General features: G+C 39.0%; 2 protein-coding genes and 1 long non-coding RNA gene across 6 annotated transcripts; 1 reads left to right on the plus strand and 2 right to left on the minus strand.

The window, feature by feature from the left end:
- The first annotated feature begins 1,423 nt into the window (after positions 1 to 1,423).
- CLDND1 (claudin domain containing 1) lies at positions 1,424 to 8,979 on the plus strand. 4 transcript variants are annotated; one of them, XM_009238655.3, is made up of 6 exons: positions 1,497 to 1,650; positions 2,778 to 2,828; positions 3,035 to 3,344; positions 5,458 to 5,568; positions 7,265 to 7,402; positions 7,575 to 8,979. In XM_009238655.3, the coding sequence occupies exons 3-6, from the start codon at positions 3,053 to 3,055 to the stop codon at positions 7,793 to 7,795; spliced, it is 762 nt and encodes a 253-aa protein (XP_009236930.1). In that variant the 5' UTR covers positions 1,497 to 1,650; positions 2,778 to 2,828; positions 3,035 to 3,052; the 3' UTR covers positions 7,796 to 8,979.
- On the minus strand, positions 5,656 to 17,999 carry LOC134760973 (uncharacterized). Its single transcript, XR_010139107.1, has 2 exons — positions 17,497 to 17,999; positions 5,656 to 5,809 (listed from the first exon to the last, which is right to left on the minus strand). It is a non-coding gene; the product is annotated as an uncharacterized LOC134760973 (long non-coding RNA).
- A 7,833-nt stretch (positions 18,000 to 25,832) lies between these two features.
- On the minus strand, positions 25,833 to 26,835 carry LOC100443592 (olfactory receptor 5K1). The gene has a single exon (XM_009238657.3). The coding sequence runs from the start codon at positions 26,781 to 26,783 to the stop codon at positions 25,833 to 25,835; it is 951 nt and encodes a 316-aa protein (XP_009236932.3). The 5' UTR covers positions 26,784 to 26,835.
- Between the last annotated feature and the right edge of the window lie 229 nt (positions 26,836 to 27,064).

The following is a 27,064-nucleotide window of genomic DNA, read 5'->3' on the forward strand; positions in this document are numbered from 1 at the left end:
TTCACGCCATTCTCCTGCCTCAGCCTCCCAAGTAGCTGAGACTACAAGCGCCCACCAACACGCCTGGCTAATTTTTTTGTATTTTTAGTAGAGACAGGGTTTCACCGTGTTAGCCAGGATGGTCTCGATCTCCCGACCTCATGACCCGCCGCCTAGGCCTCCCAAAGTGCTGGGATTACAGGCGTGAGCCACCACGCCCTGCGGAAAATAGGGGATTTCTAATGAAGGCCAATGGATGAAGATATTTCCTGGAGTATAAAGGCATTTATGCGTCTTACCACACATTGACAATTTGCCTGTGCCCCTCCGCCACTTTCTCTAGTTGGTACCTCTGACAAATTTTGATTATACGCTGTATATGAAAATCCAGAGTCATGTTTGAATATATTTGGCTACTACCTTATTATGTGCTGCATATGAATATCAGTTTCACCCACTCAGGTGAAAGAAATGTAACTACAGATAGAGAAACATATCATGCCTTTAATCTGTAAAAGTGGTAGAAATCTAATATCAACTTGAAGCTCCCATCTTTCTCCTGTGCTAAATTACAAGGCATAAGGGGACAGGGTGGGGGTTTAAGAGCCCCTCTGGTCCTTGAGTCAGCTTTCTTTATCGGTTACTGTTGAGAAATCCACCATTTGCTGGTCCCAGGCCACGTTAATAGTTCCACTCATGTTATTGTTAAGATGTCTCTGCTTCCTGTCCATGAATTTCTGTGTTAAATCTGAGGGTTCAGAATCATTGTTGCCCCTGTGCCACACATCATCTGCAATCTCCAATGCTGTCCATGACCTTATCTGCTTGAGTGATGTTCCCCAAATTTCAGTCCTTTTCCTACTATACGCACAATTTTTTATTCATTTTTTGACATATCTGGTATCCTCAGTATTATTAACTTAATAGTTTTTGAATTAAATGAAAAAAATTTAAAAGGAACAACATTGCTGCAATAGAAAACTAGTATCACTTGTCATAAAAAGAAGGCAGCTACAAACATTTTATGAAACCCAAATAATGTCATTACATTCTTGATGGATACTGTCTGCTAGGTCACATACTTCTTAGCCTAAACTTATGCAATAAAACCAGAAGGATGCTCTGCTCCAATGGGAGGGATTCTGGGAGAGGGAAATAAAATGGGTCAACGTTTCACAAGTAGAATCCCATTTTTGTTCATTTATACTTAGATCTAGAGGCAGGGTGGTGTGATAGGGAAAGCACAGGCCTAAAAGTCAGACCTAAGTTATACAAGTCACGGTCATTGACTCGAGGTGACCGGAAACAGGACCGCTTTACTTTCTGGACCATTTTCCCTTCCTCCCTAAAATGCAAGAATCCAACAGCCTAGACTTCCCTTCTGCGTACCGGCTTGCCCTGAGGAGCTGAACTACATCTCCCACAATGCACCGCGCGCGGCGCCGGGAATGCCTATCGCCGCCTCAGACATCTTTCAGTCTGTCCCTCCTACAACTCCCACAAGGCCCCTCGGCCCCGGGCCGCGGCCCGGCCCGGAGTGGGGGCGGGCGGAGGCGCGGGAGTTATGGAGGGGGCGGGCTCTGCAGGGAAGTGCGTCAGAGGAGGCGCGGGGAGAGTAGGGTGCTGTGGTCCGAGCTAGAGGGTGAAGCTGGCGGAGCAGGAGGATGGGCGGTGAGTGAGCGGGACCTGCGTCGCCAGGCGGGGGTCGCGTCGCAGTTCGATGTTCCCGGCGGTTTGAAGAGGGGGCCCCTTCCCGGGCGTGGTCGGGACTGGGCGGGTTCCGAGCGGCGGGTTTGTCCCTGGGCCGAGCCCTCTAGGGCGGGGCCTGGTCGGGTACCGGGAGACCCTGGCCCGGGGCCGAGCACGGCTGCCCCGCCCCAGCCCTGGCCTTCTGCGGCCCCGCCGTGAGGCCCGGGAGGTGACCGCTCCAGGCGTCCGGCTTGGACGAACCGCCGTTCCTAGTGCTGGGACCCTTTAAGGTCATTTGAGAGCACCAGGATGAAGGGGGGATTTTTAAAAAATCAAAATACAAATCCAACTTTTTGAGTTATCGTTGTCATTGCCCTTATCTTTCCGGAGTCACTTCCCATTTTCCAAACTCAGCAACCCCAGTTTGCGAGTCTGTTTTCCTGCACCTTTGTAAGGTGTTCGGTGCGGTCACGGTGTATACTTGCCGTGTAGTATTTGACTCAGCGCGATCCGCCTTGAGTCATTTTACCGCGGCCATTTACTACTGCCGTTGAGCCCTGTCCACGCCTGGGGAGTGTTGATATTTTGAGAGTTTTCTGTCTGGCTGAGGAGGGATCATTTAGTTTTTGCGGACATATGTTGCACTTAGGATATAGGGAGAGAGCAAGATTTCTGTTGAGGAGGTTCAGAAGTATAAGGAATAGGGAGAGTAGATAGGAGTGAAGCATTTGGCTTAGCTTTAATGGATTAGGGAGAGATTGCTATCCAGCATTATTACATGTTATTGTTCTCTTTGCTATTTTATACACCTAGAACAACCTTTCCCTCGGGGTTAACAAACATCTTCAACTCTGTTTTCCGTATGGCTCCTGACTCTTACCTTTGTTTTAGGAGGCTTCCCTCTTCAGAGGAAACTGGGAGAAGCCAATTTCCACTGCTTCTTTTTCCTGTGCCTTTTTAACACTCAAACCCGAACACTTACTCCTCTGCAGCTTGTGCAGAAATTCAGTCTGTAATTTAAAATGTGTGCACGGTACACTGCTGACCATGGGCATGTCTATTGTTTGTATCTGTAATGTGTATGTCCATTTCAGTGTTGTCTGTTTTAGTATGCAGGTGATAGACTAGAGAACAAGACCTCTGTCTCCGTAGCATCCTGGGTATGTGAGCATTCAATAAGTACTTTTATGAGAATGAGTTTTGTTTTAAGCTTAATTAAAAACATGCTTGCTTTCTAAAAAAATTGTTAATGGTTATATGTACGAAGGGATGGGGAATTGGGTAAAGGGTGCATTTGGAATAATTCAAAATAATCTTTCTTATTTGTCCGTAAAGTCTAACTTTTCTTTCTTCAACTTTTAAACAGAGCAGTCTGAATGCCAGAATGGATAACCGTTTTGCTACAGCATTTGTAATTGCTTGTGTGCTTAGCCTCATTTCCACCATCTACATGGCAGCCTCCATTGGCACAGACTTCTGGTATGAATATCGAAGTCCAGTTCAAGAAAATTCCAGTGATTTGAATAAAAGCATCTGGGATGAATTCATTAGTGATGAGGCAGATGAAAAGACTTATAATGATGCACTTTTTCGATACAATGGTACAGTGGGATTGTGGAGACGGTGTATCACCATACCCAAAAACATGCATTGGTATAGCCCACCAGAAAGGACAGGTATTTCTCTTATTTTAACTTCTCTCTTCTTTACCTGGTTAATAATAGACAAAACGACCTAATGATTGCCCAATTACATGCAAGCAGGTTTGTTGGTTCTCTCTCTCCTTAAATAAGTAAATCATGTGTATCTTCTCTTTCTACCGCCTTCTCTTCCCAGCTTCTTTGCATTACCATGGTACTCATCAGTATTGGCTGGATGAGGAACTTTTCTTATCTTTGGAAAGCCATTAAAATTTTTTTTCTTATTTACTCACTCATTAAAATACTTTTCGTTATTCTAACACATGTCATAAAGAAATAGTTGGAAAAGTAAATCGAAAGACTTTTAAAAATATTTGGTAACTAGTAAAAGGACTACCATCAAAAATCAACTCAACAAATTGTCCTTTTATGGGTTAGCTGTATTATGATACATATCTATCATTTGCCCCTATGTCTTAGAGGATATAATTTGACCAGCTCTACATTTAAATCTGTGTAATTATGAGACTGTTTTACAACAATCTTGATGCAGAGTTGGTAGGTTAAGAAATTTATTACAAAAGTAAAAAAAAAAAAAAAAACTAAGTTTTTCAGGTTTATTTTGCAGGCATTCTTATTTAACACTTAAAGATTTTAATTTCCAGTTATTAAAATGGTAGCTTTAGAACTCTTTGTAAGGAACAACTTTACAGTTTATTTATGACTACTTCTGTTGGCCCCTTAGTGGGGAAGCATTGTATTCAAATCATAGCAGAGCAGGCTTGAGTTACGATATATCAAAAGGATGATAATATGTCACTGTATCTGGAAAAAAAAAAGGAGATAATTTGGAAGGAAAGGAGGGAAAGTTGGTTAAAATTCATTGTAAAATGTTCAGTTTGACTTACGAGGTTACAGGAGCACTTGATACTGATATTGGAGTTGGAATTGGAGTGTTACCATTTAGTCATTCATTAAACAAATAATTTATTGCATGTCTCCATGTTCCAGGGCCTCTTAGCTGGGAGAACATCAGGAAAGAGAACAAAATCCTTACTCCTGGGGAGCTAGCATTCTAATAAAGGATGACAGGCAGTGAACAGAATATAACAGTATAAACAGAATAAATAATTATTTAGTATGTTAAAAGATGACATGTGCAATGGCAAAATAGAACACAAAAGGGATTTGGAAATATGTGGGAAAAGGAATATTGGTGGCCATAGGTTATGATTTTCAATAGGGTACTTAAGGTAGGTCTCATTGAGAAGACACCACTTGAGTAAAGAATGTAGTTAAAGACTAGACGAAAGAGTTGGCCATATGGGTAAATGGGGAGGAAGTCATTTAGGTTGGAAAGGACATCTACTGCAAAGGCCCTATGGCGGGAGCATGCCTGAAATATTCGGAATGGAGGGAGAGATGGGAAGTTGGGTATGCTGTTAAAGACCTACTTTGGGAGCAGGACTGGGGCAAATCCTGGAGGACTCCAGGCATAATGAGAACTTTGGTGTTGACTCCAAGTACAATGCTGAGCCATGATCTGGTCACCCTGGCTGTTGTGAGAACAGAGGCAGCAGACAAAGGTGGAAGCTAGAAGACTATGGTTAGGAGGCTATAGAAGTAATTCAGGTTAAGTGATGATTATGACTCACACCAGAATGGTAGCACTGAGCAGCAGCTGGGTTCTGGACATAGTTTGAAGGAAGAATTCCTGAGATTTCCTGATGGAGTGTAAAGGTACAAGAATTACTCTAAAGTTTCTGGTCTGAGGAACTGGAAGTGTGGATTTGGCATTCCCTGAGATGGGGATATGGTTGGTAAAGCAGAGTTGGATGAGAAGATCAACATTCCTATTTATTTCGGTCTTTGTTCCCTCCCCTTCTTCCTAGGCTTTCTACATAGCTATTCTGCCATTCATTTTACTGCTTCTACTTTATTTTTCTTCCTTGTGCCTATGTCTTCAGCATGCCACTGAGAACCAGTGGCATCCATTGCACATCTATGAAACCTGTGTGTCAGTCAGAGCCAGAGAAGTTGCTGACCCCTCTGGAAACATCATTTACTTTTTACTTCAGAGAATAATTACTGAAAGAGATTTTTGTTAAATGTTTATAATTAAAACAACAGGCAATTGTTCTTGTTCCAGAGTCATTTGATGTGGTCACAAAATGTGTGAGTTTCACACTAACTGAGCAGTTCATGGAGAAATTTGTTGATCCCGGAAACCACAATAGCGGGATTGATCTACTTAGGACCTGTGAGTACTTTGATTTCACCAGGACAGTTGGGGGAACAAAGATAATTTTATTTGTCTCTTTTTGGACTATGTTTTTGGAATAAGATGAGTTAGTAGATTGTGCCAGCGTGAAATAAAATATCTAATAGTATCAGTGATGTGTATTCTGTTGATATTTTAGAAGGTGGATACATGCTTACCAAATTTCAGATGATTTGAAGTTGACAGGGGCAGCTACTTCATTGGATGATGGGATCTAGACCTTCAAAAGATGTTATTAATGGGCCTGTTTAATAAAAGGAAATTTAGTTGGGATAACTTATAAATTCCTATATTTGAATTAAACACTTTACACTGCTTGAGTTCAGATAAGTATATGTGAAAAAAGTTGACTGCAAGCTCTAAATGAGTCAGTGAGTTGTCAGGCCTGTCAAAAGTGTTTATCCAGTCTTAGGTGATAGTAACAAAAGGGTAGATGTCAAAAAAGATGAAAGTATTTATTAGGAACAGTCTATCCCTTGATGGTCAGGCAGCCCATGAAATACTGTCTTCAGATTTGAGCCTCAGTTTTCAGGGCTATAGGGACTTGCCCAGAAGAATGACCATGTTGTAAGAGAAAAGGTTGAATAAGATGTAGGTATTCAGTTTTATAAAGAGAATGTGTAGCAAGCAGTTTATTACTAGGAGAGTTTGAAAGAAAGTAAGTTAGAAAAACACTTAAGAAGTTCCAGAAAGCAGAACCAGCACCAAAAGGTAAAGTTTGGTCAAGACTGATATGAATGCATTTCTAATAATGAATATTATTGGAAAATGGAATGGCATGTTTTGTGAGGTCATCAGGTTTTCTTCCCATGTTGATGAGAGATTTATGATAATTAAAACTACCTTTAGATTCTCTGCTTTATGCTTTATGTATATTCTTTCAACAGCCCTATAAGACAGGTCATTTATAATTATCATTAATTTACTTGTTGTTATGGCCTTTAGATCCTATAAAGACCTAGAGATTGTTGGTAGGTAGAGTCAGACTGATTTTTGTATCAAATCCTGGCTCTACCACTTACTGTGTTATTTTTACAAGTTATTTATGACTCTTGCCTCAGTTTCCTTAATTACAAAATGGAATTAATAATAATACAGCTGTAGCTATGGGGGATTGGATTCAGGACCCCCTGCTAATTCCAAGGTTGATAAAGTCCCTTATATAAAATGGCATAGTATTAGCATATAACCTACACAATCCTCCTGTATACTTTAAATCATCTTTAGATTGCTTATAATACCCAACACAATATAAATGCTATGTAAACAGTTGTTATACTATATATTTGTAAATTTGTATCATTATTTTTTTTTTCTGAATATTTTTAACCCTTGGTTAGTTGAATCTGCGGATGCAAAACCTGCAGATATGGAGGGCTGACTGTACCTACTTTCTAGGGTTGTTGGGAGGATTAATACAGAAAATGTGTAGACAAACAGCATGGAACATAGTGAACCCTCAGTAATTGCTACTACCTGTTAGTGTCCTTTTACTTTTATCAGGACAAGAGTAGCATCTTTTTGAATAATGTGCTTTAGAAAAGAGGCCTCAATGTTAAAATACTTTCTCACTTTTTGAGAAAAGATCTAATTAGAATATGAAAGAAATTGCCGTTGCGGGGAAAATGGTCTGAAATCACGGTAACATTTCTTTTCTCTCTTTTTAAAAAATCAGATCTTTGGCGTTGCCAGTTCCTTTTACCTTTTGTGAGTTTAGGTTTGATGTGCTTTGGGGCTTTGATCGGACTTTGTGCTTGCATTTGCCGAAGCTTATATCCCACCATTGCCACGGGCATTCTCCATCTCCTTGCAGGTAGGTTTTGTCATCATACTTACCTTTAAGCTTCTTCCTGTCTCTTTAGGGACCAAAGAGTTACAAATCTTAAATGTTCATGTATTAACTGCCCTGTCACACTGCCTGAAAAGCTCTTTACTGTGCTTTTACCCAGCCATGTTTTGTTTTGTTTTCTAAATTTTCCCCCAAGGTCTGTGTACACTGGGCTCAGTAAGTTGTTATGTTGCTGGAATTGAACTACTCCACCAGAAACTAGAGCTCCCTGACAATGTATCCGGTGAATTTGGATGGTCCTTCTGCCTGGCTTGTGTCTCAGCTCCCTTACAGTTCATGGCTTCTGCTCTCTTCATCTGGGCTGCTCACACCAACCGGAAAGAGTACACCTTAATGAAGGCATATCGCGTGGCATGAGCAAGAAACTGCCTGCTTTACAATTGCCATTTTTATTTTTTTAAAATAATACTGATATTTTCCCCACCTCTCAATTGTTTTTAATTTTTATTTTATTTGTGGATATACCATTTTATTATGAAAATCTATTTTATTTATACACATTCACCACTAAATACACACTTAATACCACTAAAATTTATGTGGTTTACTTTAAGCGATGCCATCTTTCAAATAAACTAATCTAGATCTAGACAGAAAGAAATGGATAGAGACTTGACACAAATTTATGAAAGAAAATTGGCAGTAGGAATGTGACCCAAAACAAGTTGTGCTGATGTCTGTTAGACTTTTCAGTAAAACTAAAGTAACTGTATCCGTTCAACTAAAAACTCTATATTAGTTTCTTTGGGAAACCTCTCATCGTCAAAACTTTATGTTCACTTTGCTGTTGTAGATAGCCAGTCAGCCAGCAGTATTAGTGCTATTTTCAAAGATTTAAGCTCTATAAAATTGGGAAATTATCTAAGATCATTTTCCCTAAGCATTGACACATAGCTTCATCTGAGGTGAGATATGGCAGCTGTTTGTATCTGCACTGTGTCTGTCTACAAAAAGTGAAAAATACAGTGTTTACTTGAAATTTTAACTTTGTAACTGCAAGAATTCCAGTTCAGCCAGGCAAGGATTAATATTATTTTTAACTCTCCATAAGATTTTCAGTACCACCAAATTGTTTTGGATTTTTTTTCTTTCCTCTTCACATACCAGGGTTATTAAAAGTGTGCTTTCTTTTTAACATTATATTACAGTTACAAAGTAAAATTCCCCAACTGCTATTTATTTATTCCAGCCCAGTACCATAAAGAACGTTTCACCATAATGACCCTCCAGAGCTGGGAAACCTACCACAAGATCTAAAGTTCTGGCTGTCCATTAACCTCCAACTATGGTCTTTATTTCTTGTGGTAATATGATGTGCCTTTCCTTGCCTAAATCCCTTCCTGGTGTGTATCAACATTATTTAATGTCTTCTAATTCAGTCATTTTTTTATAAGTATGTCTATAAACATTGAACTTTAAAAAATCTTATTTATTTATTCCACTACTGTAGCAATTGACAGATTAAAAAAAATGTAACTTCGTAATTTCTTACCATAACCTCAATGTCTTTTTTAAAAAATAAAATTGAAAATGAAAAGAGACTCAATTGTATATAGAGTGTCTGAATTGATTTAAATCTCAACACTTTAGGATAAAGAAGTGGAGGGAATCTCTGTGGTTGTCTGTGGAAAGTGCATCTTGCTGTACAGGGCTGTCGTTACGTCCTGTGTTTGGGTCTCTTGTTTTATCTTCCGGAAAATGTGGGAACCCCTTCCCCCTATTAGAAATAAGAAAATCTTTATCTTTTATTTTTCAGAATTTTAAACTATGTTCTCAAAAGTAGTTTTGTTATCTCTGCATGTCATACTTAATGTGGCTAGTTTTCAGTAAAGTCATTTAGTGACTGTGGATGTTTGTGTTCTGTAGTAAATAACCAAGTCAGCTTCTGACTTAGGACAAAGTCAGCATTACTCTGTAGCCAATTACTGCCTGTGAAATGGCTGGTTACTCAGGTTTCTATCTAATCTTAATTCTTGAAGATTCATTACCCTTCAGCCTCTTCTGTGGAAGGTGGAAAAGAGAAAAGCTAAATGAACAAACAAAGCACCTTTGGGAATGGGATAAGAAAGTTTTGGCAGCATGACATTTTTGTATTGGTCAGTTATTTTAAACAATGTCCCTGCCTCTTAATGCTCCAGAGTTACATGGGAAGCTAGCACCGTAACCCCTGGTGCTGCATTGTAGTTGGTATTTTTAGCATGTTGCAGGGTAGCTGAGGTTATCTTTCCTGCAAAGACTTTTTTTCTTCGGAATATATAGAGCTGTATTGTTTCATTTAATGTGAAACTGATTCTAATCAGGTTGAACCATATGAAACTGCTGATATTCAACCATTTTTGATCAACCTAATAGATAAAATCAGTGGCAAGGCAAAACCTATTAAATTTAATCTTTGAAAGCAACCCCCAAAGTAAAAAATTCAATTTTCAGATTTTTCAGAATGAAATTTTTTTTTTTTTTTGAGACGGAGTTTCACTCTTGTTGCCCAGGCTGGAATGCAATGGTGCGATCTTGGCTCATCACAACCTTCGCCTCCCGGGTTCAAGCGATTCTTCTGCCTCAGCCTCCCGAGTAGCTGGGATTATAGGCATGTGCCACCATGCCCAGCTAATTTTGTATTTTTAGTAGAGATGGGGTTTCCCCATGTCGGCCAGGCTGGCCTCGAACTCTCGACCTCAGGCGATCCACCCACCTCGGCCTCTCAAAGTGCTGGGATTACAGGCATGGGCCACCACACCTGGCCTCAGAATGAATTTTGTGGCAATTTAACAAATGTGTTTTAAGACCTTAATTTTATAGCTGCTAACTAAATGATGTGGGTAAATATCCTCTATGATTTTTAGCAAAAGACTCATTTCAAAATTTATTAAGTGTAGCCATAAAGCACAATTTGGCACAACAACAACAAAAAAGGAATTCTAGAAGAATTTATTCAGATAACACTTAGTGTGCCTTCTGTCTGCATCATATTACACTAGGATTTCAAATTCATAATCTAATGGGAATGTGTTAAAATTTTACCTGCTGTAGTTGTGTGTGTGCACATGCACACGTGCATTAAGGTTAGGATAGGGTTGACAATCACTCCTAGGTGAACTCATTTAGTCATGTGATTTGAGAAGAATGAGATGATCACAAACCATATCAATTTAGTTTGTTTTTCCATTCCAGAAATATCACCAAATTGCAGACTAGCACAGTTAAAACCTATAGACCCTGTCATGTTCAATTGACTATAACATATATAGATCAGGTCATGTTAATACTTAGCCTTCATATAAACTTTCACCAAAAATGAAAACCTGTTAACCTAATTTTGCTGATTGAAAAACTTTCTTTTTTGTGAAATGGAGTCTCACTCTGTCACCCAGGTTGGAGTGCAGTGGCCCAGTCTTGGCTCACTGCAACCTCTGCCTCCTGGGTTCAAGGGATTCTGCTGCCTCAGCCTATGGAGTAGCTGGGATTACAGGTGTGTGCCACCATGCCCAGCAACTTTTGTATTTTTATTAGAGACGGGATTTCACCATGTTGGCTAGGCTGGTCTCAAACTCCTGACCTCAAGTGACTCACCCACCTTGGCCTCCCAAAGTGCTGGGATGACAGGCGTGAGCCACTGCACGCTGCCTGATTGCAAAACTTTCTGAAATTCTCTAGCAGCTAAAAGAGCAGTTAATGGGTGCACCTCTGAAGATGCAAATTGTTATTTTACAAGCTTGATGCAGCTGTGTCCTAGCACAGATGGGTGGAGGCTTTTGTCCTCCTTTCAGCACTCTTCTCAAAGGGAACAATGATTCATACCTTGAAAAGCGAGGAATAAACAAGGAAACGGATCTAAATTATTTTTCTATTGCTCATCAGGTGTTCTTATACTCCATCGTAATAAGATACATTCTTCCCTGGGGCCAAATTATATGCCATCATCTTGCAAATTCATGATGTGAAAATACTCAATTGTAAAAGGAGTAACAGAATTATTATTTGCCCTATAGAAGAAGTTAGCATAGAGTGATTACATTCCCTTCAGTGCCAGAATTTCTATTACTAGCATTACATGTATACAAATATATATTATTTGACATGTAAATATTTACATACTTTCAGCAAACTTCTATAAAAGCAAGATCCAATTTATATTACTTTGTATATTTGCAAAGGTTTAGAAATGTGAAATGAGAATTTTCTTTCTGCCGTACACCTTTTAAAATATCTGAGTTACTAAGTAATGTGTCATCTTTACTGGTCCAGTGTTAGTGTCTCAGTATGTGAGCTTTACCTCACCTGCCCTGCAGGCTTTCAGTCCCTCCCAGTCTTCCGCATTTTGTTCATTTTTCCCCCCTTAGCTTGTATTGTCATTATATGTTCACAAACATCTTTGGTTCTCTTGCTCCCATAATTTCCCATGACACCTGCCTTCACAATCCTTAGCCCTATCTTCATAGACTGTGCTGTCCAGTTTTCTTAATCTTAAGATATCAATCATGGCTGTTCAGAACTACTAAGTTGATTCTATAAAAAATTATGCTGTTTGACTTCAACTGCTTTGTAATTCTAAGCATCTCTAATAATTGATCTTTTAACACCCTGCCACACATTTTCCAAGTCTCTACAAATGTTAGTTGTTGGAAACCTTTATTCTTCCTGCTTAACTTCCAAGGAAGGAGTTTATGCTCTCTTTTAGAAGGGAATACTGGAGTCAACTCTTGTAGTATCTCCCAGCCTTATTTGCTTCTCTATATAAAAGAAGAATGTATTATCTGGCTGCAGAGGTTGCTGGAATCAGGGCATCCCCAAGGAGCAGCATGGTATATGGTGGTTAAGTATTTAGCTTGGGAAACAGAATATGAGCTTTATAATCCCAGGTCTGTCTTTTGTCTCTTAGCCTTTTTCCAAACACCCCTTTTCCCATCTGTGAAATGCTTTATCATGTGTCTCTTAGAGTTGTGATGAGGATTATGTAAATTGCTTAGGATAAAGTAATCACTCAAAAACTGCTAGTTATGACTGACTGCATTATGAGGGGTTGGGGTTGCCAAGCCTATAAAGTGGTGGCTCTTAGCCTAGGCCGCACATTGGAATTTCCTGGAGAACTTAAATGTTTTCATTCGAGAGAATCTGATTTAGTTGGCCTGGGCTATGGTCGGGTCATTGAAATTTTTAAAACCTTTCCAAGTGATTCCAGTGGAATCTTTTTAAAGAAAGCTATCTTTAAAAGCAAGAAATAGGATTCTCTCTCTCCTAGGCAGATTATGAAAGAGTGGGCTGTGGAGTAAACAGACCTGGCTTGGTGTCTGCCTTCTAAAAGCCATTTCTCTACTGTGCTTTCCACACTCTTCTGTTGACTGGCTCTTTGTGACAGGTCCCAATCCATCCCACCTCTGGTAGTTGGAGATGCGTATGAAGAGTCTGCCCTGCAGATCCAGTGCACCCCGGTTCTCAGGTTCAGATTTGGCGGGATGTAATAGGAAGCCTTGTTTGTTTTGGCTTCAATTCCAAATTATTTTCTCTAATCCGGTACTTTCAGGGACCCTGTAATTTGAGGTCATTAGGCCTCTATAAAGAAAGTGAATATTCTGATCCCTGTCTGCTTATCAATTCATTGTGTTCATACTCTTGGTTAGAACTAGGAAGGAAAGAGGCATGCATGAGTGATTGATGTTAACTTCTACCCAAGCTAGAAATTCTGAGGATGAACATATAATAGCATTATCTATAAAATGGGACATTATCTGCCTCAATAGGTTTTTGTGATGGTTAAATAAGAAGGTATATGTGCAAGTGGTTAGAACACCTTTGGAAACATAAGAGCTCAAAAAGTGTTTGGTACTATTATTTGGACATTAATGCAGTGCATGGGAAGGAGGCAGCCTTTGCTTGCCCTGTGTGGTCCAGCTCTAGGGCATGCGGGACTCTGAGCTGTTGGGGTTTACCACAAGGCTACACTCCAATGGGGATTAGAACTGGGGCTGGTGTTACATTATTGGGGAAGTCTTCTGTTTCCAGTGAAGGTTTGTTTCAAAACAGAAAGAGCTTCATTACATGGGCTTTTTAGCCATACAAGCCTCTCAAGGTGGAAGAATTTTTGCTTTTAAAACTCACATTTTAATCCTTTTTTTCAAGTAGGACAGCAGTGGGGTGGAACTTTTGGCCTTTCAATGATTGTGCTATTGGTAAAGCAAGATAAATGCATCAAAAACCTTTCTATTAGTCCATTTGTGATTCTATAACAGAATACCTGAGACTGAGTAATTTATAAATAATAGAAATTTATTTTTTATGGTTCTGGAGGCTGGAAAGTCCAAGATGCCAGCAGATTTGGCAATTCTGATTCCAAGACAACACTTTGCATGCTTCATGCTTCAGAGGAGAGGAAAACTGTTCCTCACATGGGAGAAGAGTAGAACGGCAAAGAGGGTGAGAGAGGGCCAAACTGTACCAATTCCATCCATGAGGGTGGAGCCCTCATGGCCTAATCACCTCTCAAAGGTCCCACCTCCTAATAGTGTTACAATGGTAATTGAATTTTGACATGTGTTTTGGAAGGGGCAAACTTTCAAACCATAGCACTGTCTTTATGTTGTTTAAAATTGGACTCAGGTCCATTGAGGGAAGTGGAAGAACTTGGATTCCTGCAGCTTGTTTGCAGGCTCCTGAAATCAGCCTCTACCACATGCAATCCAATTAGACTTGGATGGTTCATTTTAAGTTCTGAGGGTGGAAGTAGATTTCAGGGATCCACACCATGGTTCCACTGCTGAGTAATGGTGGGTATTATTCATGAGCACTTAACAAGATGCCAAGTGGCACTTGTTACCATGGACTCAAAGGAGGATTCAAAGATGTGAAAGATAAGACATTATCTAAAAAATTCTAGAGAGAGTTCCAACACTTGGTGCTAAAACACCCTTGTAATGGTTAATATTAAGTGTCAACTTGATTGGATTGAAGGATGCAAAGTATTGTTCCTGGGTGTGTCTTTGAGGGTATTGCCAAAGGATATTAACATTGGAGTCAGTGGACTGGGAGAGGCACATCCACCCTCAGTCTGGGTGGGCACAATTGAATCAGCTACAAGGACAGCCAGAATAAAAAGCATGCAGAAGAATGTGGAAAGACTAGACTGACTGAGTCTTCTGGCTTCCCTCTTTCTCCTGTGTTGGGTGCTTCCTGTCCTTGAACACTGGACTCCAAGTTCTCCAGCTATGGGACTCTTGGACCTTTGACTACCGACTGAAAGCTGCACTGTCGGCTTCCCTAACTGCCTTCCTTGCTCCTCAGCTTGCAGACGGCCTATTGTGGGACCTCACCCTGTGATCATGTGGGTCAATACTTAATAAACTCCCCTTTATATAAACATCTATCCTATTAGTTCTGTCCCTCTAGAAAACCCTGACTAATGCAGCCCTCAAGGACTAATTTAGAGCAGCAGTACCCAGTTTGTCATCTTAACCATTTATCCCAGGCCTTGTACCCTCCACCTAAAACTCCCAACCCCCAAGCATTTGAAATAAGATACCTGGGGGAAGGAAAGGGAGGGAAAGGCCTTGAGCCTTTGAGTGGAGAGTGCTGTGGCCTCTCCCTCTTCACCACAGAAAGTTAGGTGTGGACCCCCTCCTATGCATTAGGCATTATTCTAGCTGAACAAGTAGAGCTACTCTGTAATTAATTCTTGACTTTAACATCCACAGAACTACTCTGGATTTAAACAGATCCGTTTGCAATCCCAGTTCTTTTTACTAGTTGAGAAACTCTGGGCAAGTTCTGTCATTCTTTAGGTCTCAGTAGGATAATAATGCCTATTTTTCACGTTCACCGTGAGGCTTGTAAGGTAATATATGTAAAGTGCTTAGCATGGAGTCTGGTACAATTTAAGCTTTCAATCAACGGTAAGTGTTATTAATCGTCAGATGATTTCAAATCCCCAGCCCTGCCTTCTCCCTAAACTCCAAGTCCAAATTCCTAGGTGCCTTCAAGGCAACTTCATTTGAATATTTTCATGATACCTAAAATGTAATATGTTTAAATTTATACTCATTTGTCTTCTCATAACTGCACCAATTCTCATTTGTTTTACATGTTTTCCCATCAACTAGACTTTTAATGTTGACATCATCTTTGACTCCTTCTGTTCCCTGGCCTTCTATATCCAATTAGTTATCAAGATTTTTTTATTCTATTTCAGTAATGCCTATCTCACTGAAACTCTCCTGTCTAGTCACCTTAGTTCAGGTTCCTTCCTGGATGATGACAGTAGACTCTCTGCTGGTCTCTTTGCCACTAACTAGCTCACCCGAAACCCATTTTACACATCCTGCCAGCCTAATTTGCTAAAGCATAGATAATATCGCATCAACCTTTTACCCCAAAACCATCAACAACTCTCTACTGCTTACAAAAGCAATCTAGAATAAAGTCTAGATTTTGTCTAACATCAAAGCTGTAACATTGTCTAGCTCTATCTTTGGATCATTTTCTCCTGTTCCTCTCCTATACTTTAGTCATAGTCATTGTTACGTTTGGACTTTCTTATATCTGTGATTCATCTTATATTGTCTTTATTTATGGAACGCTATTCTCCACATACTCAAATCTTGATCTATACCACTTCACTGCAATTCCAGTTTCAAAAATCATGACCACTTCTTTACCAGTTGAAATAACTGGAGACTCATCTCAAATGTCTTGCTCTTCTGCATCCCTGTAGCATTCGGAGTAACCCCCTTCTTGCTGCTTTTGCCACTTTCTACTTTTTGTATAACAGTGATTGTTGTGCATATCAACCTTCCTACTAGAACTTGTTGCCTATTTAATCTTTGTATCCTTCCAACATCTTCCACATTGCCTTGCAAAGAATAGTCCCTCAATAAATGAGAGAGTGGCTTCTGAGTTATAATCCTTGAAATTATTAGAAAGCTGCATTGTAAAATATATACATGAAACTAGATGAACTAGGGAAAAATTAGAGTTGATAGACTAGAGCTCAAATTGAACACCTTGGAGAGACTAGGCCATGTAATGGGTCCTTCAAGGTAATTTTGAGATTTACACCTCCTCCACTTCTTGCCCTGGAGCTGGAAGAAGATGAGAGTTTGGTTGTTTGTCTATTGTGATATCACATCCACAATTTTACCCAATCACATAGGCTTTTGTGATTTTTGTTCACTTCATATAAAGTGCTTATACTAGAAAATGTTTAAAGACTTTTGTTGACATAGAAGATAAAAATTCAAAGCTGACCACCGTTGGCAAAGTTTGGTGAAATAAATGTATCCTAATCTGTATTTAAACTATGAAGTAAAATTCTACAATGAAATCGAGTATTGTTAGTTGTAAGTTTAAGAAATGAGGCCGGGTGTGGTGGCTCATGCCTGTAATCCCAGCACTTTGGGAGGTCGAGGTGGGCGGATCACAAGGTCAGGAGATAGAGACCATCCTGGCTAACACGGTGAAACCCCGTCTCTACTAAAAATACAAAAAATTAGCCAGGTGCGGTGGCAGGCGCCTGTAGTCCCAGCTACTTGGCAGGCTGAGGCAGGAGAATGGCGTGAACCCGGGAGGTGGAGCTTGCAGTGAGCTGAGATAGCGCCACTGCAGTCCAGCCTGGGCGAAAGAGCGAGACTCCATCTCAAAAAAAAAAAAAGAGATGAATGGAGGGGAACATAAATACTTTAACAAACCTCAAAATGAAGAGGGCTCTTATTTCAAATGCACATTCATCAAAAGGTAACTTTTCATGAAGAGGAAACTTTACCATACATTTCCAATCTGGCCTGGTTACCCCCAAATCTGCCCAATATTATGCAATGTGTCTTGACTACTATAGTGGAGCTTGTCTTGATTAAAAGTAGATTCTTAACAAGCAATAATTTATTTCTTTCCATAGGAAATTACTCAGATTCTTGGCTCCATGAATAATTTTAATGATCTTCTACATTATCCTTGATAATTACTCATTTCTCAATAATCTTTTAATTTCATCCCATGACTCTGAGGATAGCTTCCAAGCTCTTTAAATGGCCTTACAAACTCATTGGCAATTTCTATACTTCAGGCACACTGACCTTTTAGTTTTTCCAGTGGGCCATGCCTATGGTAGTTTAAAAACATGGCCTTAAAATCCTTTGATCAATCTTGCATTGAGATTCCCATCCTCTTGAATCTAGGCTGGCTTGTGATGGTTTTGACCAATAGATTGTGCCTGAAATGACACTCTTCTCATGAGGTCATAAAGATCATGTGTCCTTAAACCAGTTTTCTTGGAACACTCAGTCTTAGAACACTCCCTCTCCAAACCCAGATACCATGCTGTGAAGTCCAGGCCACATGGAAGGGTCCTGTGTAGATGCTCCAGCTGAAATCCCAAGCTAAGCTCCCAGCTGACAGCCAACATCATTTCCAGCCATATGCAGGAGCCATCCTGGATGTCCAGCCTTAACAAGCCTTCAGAGGACTTCAGCCACAGCTATTATCTTACTACATCCTTGTGAGACTCTAATAAAGAACCAACTAGCTGAGCTCAATCAACCTATAGAACTGATAGAAATAAAATGAATTGTTGTTTTATGCTGCTATGTTTTGGGGTCATTTGTTATGTAGCCACAGTATCTGCAACAATGCTGTTTCCTACCACAGGCTTTCTCACGGTTTTTTTCCCCCTTTTTCTGAATAGCTTTTTCTGAGCTTTACACTCCTGTGTCCCACTCCTTTTACTCTGGTAACCCTTATTTTTCAGACCAAAACTTAATTTTTGCTTCTTCAGTCAAGTTTCCCTAATTATCTATTTTGGGTTAGTTCTCTTACATTTCATCGCATTGTGAAGTTCCTGAATGAGGTAGTTATTGACAGCAGTAGACAGTTAAGTCTAAATATAAGAGTGATTCCACTTGCTACTACTCCTTTGAGACTCTGTAGATCCATTTTTTCTATACCTCCATAAGATCTAAGGTAGGTTTTTTAGTCATTTAATAATTAATTAGCCAGGCACGATGGTTCATGCCTATAATTCCACTTCTTTGGGAGGCTGAGGTGAGAGGATGGCATGAGGCCAGGAGTTTCAGACCAGCCTGGCCTTTGTCTCTACAAAAAATTACCAAAAAAAAAAAAAATTAATGAAGTAATCCCTTTTGAGGTAGAGGAGCACTAAAAAGTCAGTCTAATAATCACACTCCAGTTCAATTAGGGAAGTATAAAAACTCACTATTCAATGTTAAAACTCTTCTCTCTCTTAGCTTCGGTTTGCCTGTCGTTGGGAGGCCCAAAGTGGGGAAGGAGGCTTTCTCAGCCTCTTCTCTCTGTCCTCAGTCACTGACTGTTTCTGACCTCTCTATGGTCAAACCAGTGGGAGAGTAGATTAGGGCAAAGTATATTTTGATTGTGGCTGGTACTGTTATCATCTGAACCTGGAGCCATGGAGGGCCCATGCATAATGCAGGCTCTTTCTCTTTTTAGAGCCATTCTGTGAGTTTCTCAGAGACTTTCCCTCTGCAGATCTTCAGACTGCAGCTTTGCTAACATGTAAAATCAATATCTGTCCTTCATCGGGCTGCCCTTCAATCCCATTCCTGGCAGGCTGGTTCCCCTCTGTTGGGACCACATTGAAGAATTCTCTTTGGGTCTGGACACAGTGGCTCATGTCTGTAATCCCAGTACTTTGGGAGGTTGAGGCAGAAGGATCACTTGAGGCCAGAAGTTTCAGACCAGCCTGAGCAACATGGCAAGACTTCGTCTCTATAAAAAATTTAAAAAATAGGCATGGTGGCACATGCCTGTTCCTGCTACTGGGGAGGCTAAGGCAGGAGGATCGCTTGAGCCCAAAATTTGAGGTTGCAGTGAGCTATGATCTTAGCCTGGGTGACAGAGTGAGATCTTGTCTCTAAAAACTTTTTTAAAAAGAAGAGTTCTCTTTTACTAGGACCCCAGGCCAGCTCCTTCTCTTAGGAAGACTTTTAACCCAAAAGAATCATGAAGGATCAATGAACAGTGGGAATGCAGGTCTCTCTCAACTCACCTTGAGGTCTCACTATTTCAGGGCTGTCTAATCAAGCCCTTTCACCTTTGGACCCCTCAAAGGGGAGTCATATACTCTTCCATAGGTTTTCCAAACTCCAGGGGACATGTATCAAACTCTGAGTAAAGACCCTCTCAACTGGGTAAGTAGAGTGAGCGGGGCCAAGCCTCTTCATTGCAATGGGTGGGACTAGAGGAAAGCCTATAAGTCTTTCTAGAGAATGTCTGTGTCTGAATTCTCCAAATTCTGATTAATTCCCAAGACTTATAAATAGTTGAGGGGAATAATGAGTCAAAGGTCACAAGATAGGTTTTTAAACCACTCTCTGAAAATCCTGCACAGGAGTCTGGTGTCTTAATTTGGAATGTGGAGCTTCTGATAAAACTAAATTGAGATGTCAGGAGAAATTGCACATAAATCTTAAACATTTATTAAATTGTAATGATTTTAGTTTAACATCTTCCTCTCAGGACTTCTGTAAGACCCATGAGAGAAGAAATCTTGGCTGACTTTACTCATAGTGTGTGGTGTATTTTAAAAATGCACAGTAAGTATTTATTGAATGATGGATGAATGAATAAATATATTTAGATTATGCCACTGGCATTTCGTTGTCTATGAACTAATTATTTGGTTATCCATAATACACATTTTTCAAATGTAAAAGTACATAGTCATACTCATAATTATTACATTTTCAGCTTCATTGTTTTCTATCAGTCCTTAAACAAATAAGTTACTTTTTTGGTGTATATTTTCTCAAGGACAGTAATAAATCTTTCTATCTCAAAAATAGTAATTTCCCTTTAAATAAGGGTTATGTATTTAAATATGAAGTTAAATAGAAGAAAAAATTGAGAAGGGAAGTATTGTGAAGGATAAGGTTCTATAGGTTTACTGTTAGTCAATTATATTAAATGTGCTATAAATATACTATACCATTTTATTTTCTTTTTTAATAGCCTGCATTAGATACATTTCTAAGAAGCAGGGATTGTGCCTATGTAATTATTTTGACTGTGTGTGTGTAGCCCTTTATCATTACCCATGTGATATGGTTTGGCTGTGTCCCCACTCAAATCTCATCTTGAATTGTAACTCACAATTCCCATGTGTTGTGGGAGGAACCCAGTGGCAGGTGATTGAATTATGGGAGCAGGTCTTTCCTGCACTGTTCTCATGATAATAAATGAGTCTCATGAGATCTGTTTGTTTTAAAAATGGGAGTTTCCCTGCACAAACTCTCTCTCTCTTGCCACTGCCATTGCCATGTAAGAAGTGCATTTCACCTTCCACCCTGATTGTGAGGCCTCCCCAGCCATGTGGTACTGTAAGTCCATTAAACCGCTTTCTTTTGTAAATTTTCCAGTCTTGAGTATGTCTTCATCAGCAGCGTGAAAACGGACTAATACACCATGTTAAGGGGAACTAACTCAATACATACTCTGCTGGGATGAAAGAAGACATGCTTTACAGGAGGGGATGAGGATGCAAGGAAGAGCAGCAGTAAAGGTGAACAGCCGTCAGATTGCTGAGGAAATTATACCAGATTTTATCTCTTTGGTGCTCATTGCCTGCCTCTCTGCAAGAATTCTCATCATTATACATTTCAGTCTTACTTTTTTTTTTTTTTTGGTGACAGTGTGAGACTGAGAGTGCTCAGGTAATGGGGTTTTTGGAGAGTCACACTCCTAGTTCAGCCAACATGAAACTAAGAAATAGAGCTTGTATGAGGGTCCTCCTCCCACCCACTTTTAGAACCGCCTCTTCCTATGAACCCAGCTGCCCCCAGTCTTCCAGGAACCTCAGTTTGGGACATTATCCGGTCTTGATTTCTGAGAATTAATGGCTTCCTTGATATTTGCCTCATTCATCTAGGCTGTTTCTTGTTGGAGAGCAAGCAATGTAGATTAATTGATTTGTGCTACTGAGACAATGAGTTACACCTCCCAAAGTTTTTGCCATTTTGACACTTGGACTTTCAAGACCTTAATCTTAATTTTTTACTTCTTGTCTTTCATGCTTCTTACCTGCTTGCCTTTCTTTCTTAATATAGTTTTTGAGCACTTCAGTTGGTGTCATGCATTTAATAGACTCTGAGACACAGACCGCCCCACTCCCTGCACAAATAAGGTGGACTATATGCCGCCACATTTGTTTTAAAAATAAATAATTTTGTAAAAATAGGGAAGCATAACACATTTCATTTCTGAGTCCAATCAATCATCCTCTTACTCATTTGGCAGGAAAGATAAAATCTATTCATCATGTTTGCCTCAATTTAGTATTCTAATAGTGCAATATGTACTTGCTATAGAGTTGGAGAAATATTTTGATTAGAATAGTTTAGGTGCCCCTCATATTACATTACTTGACCTACACATTGGGTTAATCTATACATATTTGCCTTCCAGGCATGAGTAAATAAATTTTCCCTGCCCTGTTATCCCCACTTGTGGTAACCTACAGTAACTCATTTAGTCTATATTCAGATTGATTGCAAACATTCAAAACATGTCTCCTCCCCACCCCTGGCCGCCCATCTTAAATGGTATACCAGTAATCTCCGACGCCTGCATTCAGGTTAGGATGTCCTAACATGCCCATCAGGCATCATAGCCAAAAGGCTGTTGTTTACTTCTCATGTTAATTCTCTGGTTTTATGAAGAACTAGTTCACCATAGATACATATCTCTGTATAAAGTCATGTTTAAAAAAATCCCCAGTAAGTTATTCTCCCAGTAGAAATTTTGTGGTTTTTATCTCAGTCAGTTTTCCTTTATTTCATATGTATTATTTTATCCTTATCTTCTAAAGGGAGCATCAAACAAAATAGACCTGTAAGTCATATCGGTATATGACTCATTTCTCCAAAGTTATCATACTAATTTGATAATACGTACTTTCCCACATTAGTATTTGGCTTTCTTTCCTTTATGAAAAGGGAGCTACCTTTATTGTTAACACCTTAAGCAGGACTAACTGGTATCTGTTCTCTCTGTTCCCTGGGATTGATGTTGATTCATCAACAAAAGCAAAACATAAAATTATCATGCAGAGATGAAGCTAATTCAAACCAAATAAAATAGCAAGTTTATAGTTAATAAAAAGGGTTGGTCAATAACCATATTTAGTAAAATATATTTGCTTAAAATGAATTATATTGATTATTATTCTACCATATCTCTATCAAGTTCATACCTATATCTCCCGTCCAATAAAACTGAATAATTTTTTTATAAGGAATGTACAGCTCAACAGTTAACTGTTTACTGTATAAGATTTTCTTTTTTAAAATAATGTATTTGGCTTATTTTTTTCTTTTAAGGTTTTCTTAAGGTTTAAAGGAACAATTAATATTTTATCTCTTTTTTTGTTAACTTCAGTACAAAAACGCAGTTGATGACTTGACAAAAGGGCTGCATCTATGGCTTAAAGGTGCAGCCCTTTCATCAAGTCATCAACTATATCTCTGTACTGTTGAATTTCTCCAACAGTGACAAAGGAGAGCATGCTTCCAGCTGGAGCTGAGTCCAGGCACACAGCCATTCCTGCACACGCATGCGTGCAAACAGGGAAGCCCAAGTAGGAGAAGAGGAAAGAGGTTGTAGGGATTTGGGAAGAACCTTGATTATTCCCTGGAGGAAAAGACAAATCTACTTCCCAGAAATCACCCTCAAATCTACTTCCACCCTCAGAACTTAAAATGAACTGCATCCTTTTTTTCATCTTCTTTTCTTCTCCAGTGAAGATGATCTCCAAACCCTTATTTTTTCTTTGAACTGTAAATTTTCCACTCATGGACGATGCAACCAACAGATGCAATCTCTGTGAAGATGAAAATTGGGGCCTCTTATTATAAAATTGACCTAGCTGGACTCAGGAAACCAGGGAAGAAGTCAATGCAGGCATTTAAAATGTAAAGCTTCTTCTGGTTACATCTATTTATTTTTCTTGTAGGTTGAGTATTTCTTCCCAGTTTTTCCGCTCTGGTGTATAACAAACAGGTCAAAATTTCCCATCTTTCCTCCTGGTACTAGTTGAATCCTGCCTTGCATACTTAATGCATAGTGAAATGGCATCTAGCAGAAATACACACCCCCAAAACACACCACCATTTCATTAGGTGCCCAACAAATTCTGTATTTAGCTTATTTATTTATTGTTATTTTTGCATTTTCTTAACCCGCTATATATTGACTGCAAACGAATTAATAAATTATCCCTTCTGGAACTTTTTGGTCATTTCTTTTTTTTAATGTTTTCACTATAAAAGGTAAGCTGAAATATTGAGAAATTGTTCAAATCAGCATATTTTATAATTCACAACTACAACTTGGTAAATATTTTTACTGTAAGTAAGCACTGAAATAATGAAGTATGATGAGAGGCAGTAGTTTTTAATGCAAAGATGCAAAGTTATAAATTTAAATGTTCAGAGGGGCCAGGGAGGTGACATAAGAATTGTTGCCACTTTTTCAAGAAAAGTCAAATTTTGCTTTTATAAAAATTTTTAATAAAAATTTTAAATAAAAATTCTCCTGATATTTAAATCTCTTAAAATTAATTGTCCAAAGAACACTATGCTGTTCTGCATTGCGTAGGATGAACAATTCTGTGCAATCTCTGGGTGACCTTTTGTGATTTCTTATGTAATAATTGAGAATGTAGTTTTTGTAGTTAGGCAGCCTGGGGTTCAGGTCATGCAGACTTCTGTGGGTCACTGAACAAGTGACTCAACCATACTGTACTTCATATTCTCACCTGTCACATGGGATAATAATTGCAATTCTCTCACAGGATTTATGAGGGTTAGATGAGGTAATGTGTATATACAGCTTAGCACAGGATGGACGCATAGTAAGTATCCAAGTACATTTGGTGATGCTGATGGAAGTGCATTAGGCAAAAGCTCAACTGATGGGGTTTAAATTTGAAACAGGCAAGGAAATACTGAAATGTCTGAGTATAATTGGAATGAACTAGGTTAGGTTTTCTTGGAGGTTACAAATATACACTACATTTTTATAGTTTTGCATTCATGATTTAGGGAATTATATCTAGAAATATATCTGTTTTCTACTCCTTTTTCTATATAGACTCAGCATGCTGATTTTCCATGTAATGCCAGCCTCTGGTGGCTGGCTAGCTTGAGGCCCACTGCAATCTGACAATTGCCTTCTGGAAATTTAGATGTAACCACAGAGCATCAAGAGAGGAGGTGGAAGGGAGAATTTTTCTGTTACTTGTTATGGGTCCTCCTTGTTCCAGAAGTTAGTAATTAAAATAATGGCAATGTTCTATTATTTAAGAAGATGAAAAGAGTGGTGTCTTGGTCATTAATATGTCTCAGCATCTAGAACAGTGCTTGCACATAGCAGAATCTCAATAAATATATGTAGAGCGAGTAATTGGAAAGTATCTCTTTAATGATGTCACATAAGATTATTAGGTTCTATCCATATTAAACAACTTTAAGTTTTGCAATGGTGAAGGAATAAAAGAAAATATTTGAGATAAGCCCCGTCCACAGTTCAACAATCACACTTTTTTACATGTTTGTATATAATATTCCCAAATGTTGTGTCTCCATTGTTTAACCCCTTCCTCACCTCTCAGGAATGGGCACAGAGAAGTTTAGCCTGACTCACTGACAATGAAGGGCTCTTCAGATCTACATGAAGTTTGAAATGTTTGTCTAGAACGTTATGATACGGTATCTTTATGCATGTAGGTTTTGGAGTAAATAAAATTTAATGTAACCTGTCTTGAAATTTGACATTCTGATTTTAATTATTTAAATGTTTAAATCATTTAACAACAACTTCAATATAGAAATATAATATTCATTTTTATTGGCACAATCACTTCCTGACTACCTCATTCTAACTACAGTAATGTCCCCCACACGCTATTACATTTTCTTCCTTAAAATTCACTTGCCATTTTTGTTGTTCATGGATGTAAGTGATTTCGTTGGTTGACTGTTCACATGATCTTAAACACTTGACTGTAATGCACATGTTGTAAGCTGTAGAGTGGGCTGGTTATCAAAGCCCACTTTGTAAATGGAATGGCTTTTTATATTTGTAACTGGTAGTTTTGCTCTTGTTTTGGGTGTTGATCGTCATTGATGCTAACGCAGTCTATAGACATGGTGGCTTTCTACATTGCTGCTTGAATGAATTCAATGTCTGGATGTGCTTTTAAATTCTGAGTAAAGATTTAGCACAGTTCACTCCTTTCCATGAATTTTCCCTGTCACATATTTCTGCTTAATTTGATTGTATTTTGATATGTTTTAATATTTTGTATACAATTAGTACACTTCCTCTGTGTAATTTTATTTAGAAGTTTTTTGAGCATTAAACCATTAAGCTAGGATAGATGTCATTTTTTCACACTTTCTTGAGATTTTACGTTCAGCAGAATTTTTCTTAAGACACTTATTACTTCCTTGTTTCTCAGACTATAAATGAAAGGATTTAGTAAGGGAACTACTATTGTAAATAAAATAGCAGCTGGTATATCATTACCTCCTTCTTCAAGCAAATTCGGTCTAATGTATATGAAAAAAATAGATCCATAGAATAATGAAACTGATGAAAAGTGGGATGCACAAGTAGAAAAGGCTTTGGCCCTTCCCTCTTTGGATTTCATTCTGAAAATAGTAAGAAGAATATAGAGATAAGATATTAAGACACTACCTATGGTAAAGACTTGAATTGAACCTGAGAAGATGAATAGAACCAGTTCATTGATGAAAGGGTCAACACAGGAGAGTCTATACAAGGGAAGAATATCACAGTAAAAGTGTTTGATGTGATTCGATCCACAGAAAACTAACCTAAATACAAGCCCTACATGAATCATGGAATGCAGATTTCCAGCTATGAAGGCCCCTGTGGTCATCTGAATGCAGAGTTTCTTGGACATCATGATGTGGTACTGCAGTGGGCTGCATATGGCCACATAGCGGTCATAGGCCATTGCTGCCAGAAGAAAGCAGTCTGCAGTTTCCACAGTGCAAAGAAAATAAAACTGTACTGCACACTCATAGAAGGAAATCCTTTTGTTCTCAGAAAAGAAGTTCTCTAACATTTTGGGGGTAATGGCACAGGCACAGCAAGAATCCACAAGAGCCAGGTTTCCCAGAAAGATGTACATTGGTGTGTGAAGCTGACGGTGTGTAAATATCAGTGCCACCAAACCAATATTCCCCACCACGGTGATCAGATAGATGGCAAAGAACACCACAAACAGCAGAGTCTTCAGCTCAGGGTGATCTGTAAATCCTGTGAGGATAAACTCATTTTTCATGGTATGATTTTCTTCAGCCATTCCTGACTCTCTGAAAAAAATTGTAGAGGAATAAGGCACTAATTTATAATATGCCGCAATTATTGAGGTCTCTTTAGCAAGGAAGGAGAGCATCTTCCACAATGTTTCCTCATGTTGCCTGGAATTTGGTGCATGCCGAATTCACTGCGAGAATGAGTCTCCTGAGGCTACTACCTTTGTGGTTATTGGTTGAACATGCTTCTAGCATATTTGGAAAAAACATCTGACTGGGTGCACAAGGATGGCTTTTGAGGTCTTGAGAGAAATATTCAGAGCACAGA

Source organism: Pongo abelii, chromosome 2 (genome assembly GCF_028885655.2).
Source record: "Pongo abelii isolate AG06213 chromosome 2, NHGRI_mPonAbe1-v2.0_pri, whole genome shotgun sequence".
NCBI lineage: Eukaryota > Metazoa > Chordata > Mammalia > Primates > Hominidae > Pongo > Pongo abelii.

Bases quoted from the DNA above. Each gene is read 5' to 3' on its own strand.
- CLDND1 (XM_009238654.3), top strand. From the start codon at position 3,053: ATGGATAACCGTTTTGCTACAGCATTTGTAATTGCTTGTGTGCTTAGC. The intron at 5,569-7,264 runs GTGAGTACTTTG...TTAAAAAATCAG, and splicing joins GATTGATCTACTTAGGACCT to ATCTTTGGCGTTGCCAGTTC. The intron at 7,403-7,574 runs GTAGGTTTTGTC...TTTTCCCCCAAG, and splicing joins CATTCTCCATCTCCTTGCAG to GTCTGTGTACACTGGGCTCA.
- LOC100443592 (XM_009238657.3), bottom strand. From the start codon at position 26,783: ATGGCTGAAGAAAATCATACCATGAAAAATGAGTTTATCCTCACAGGA.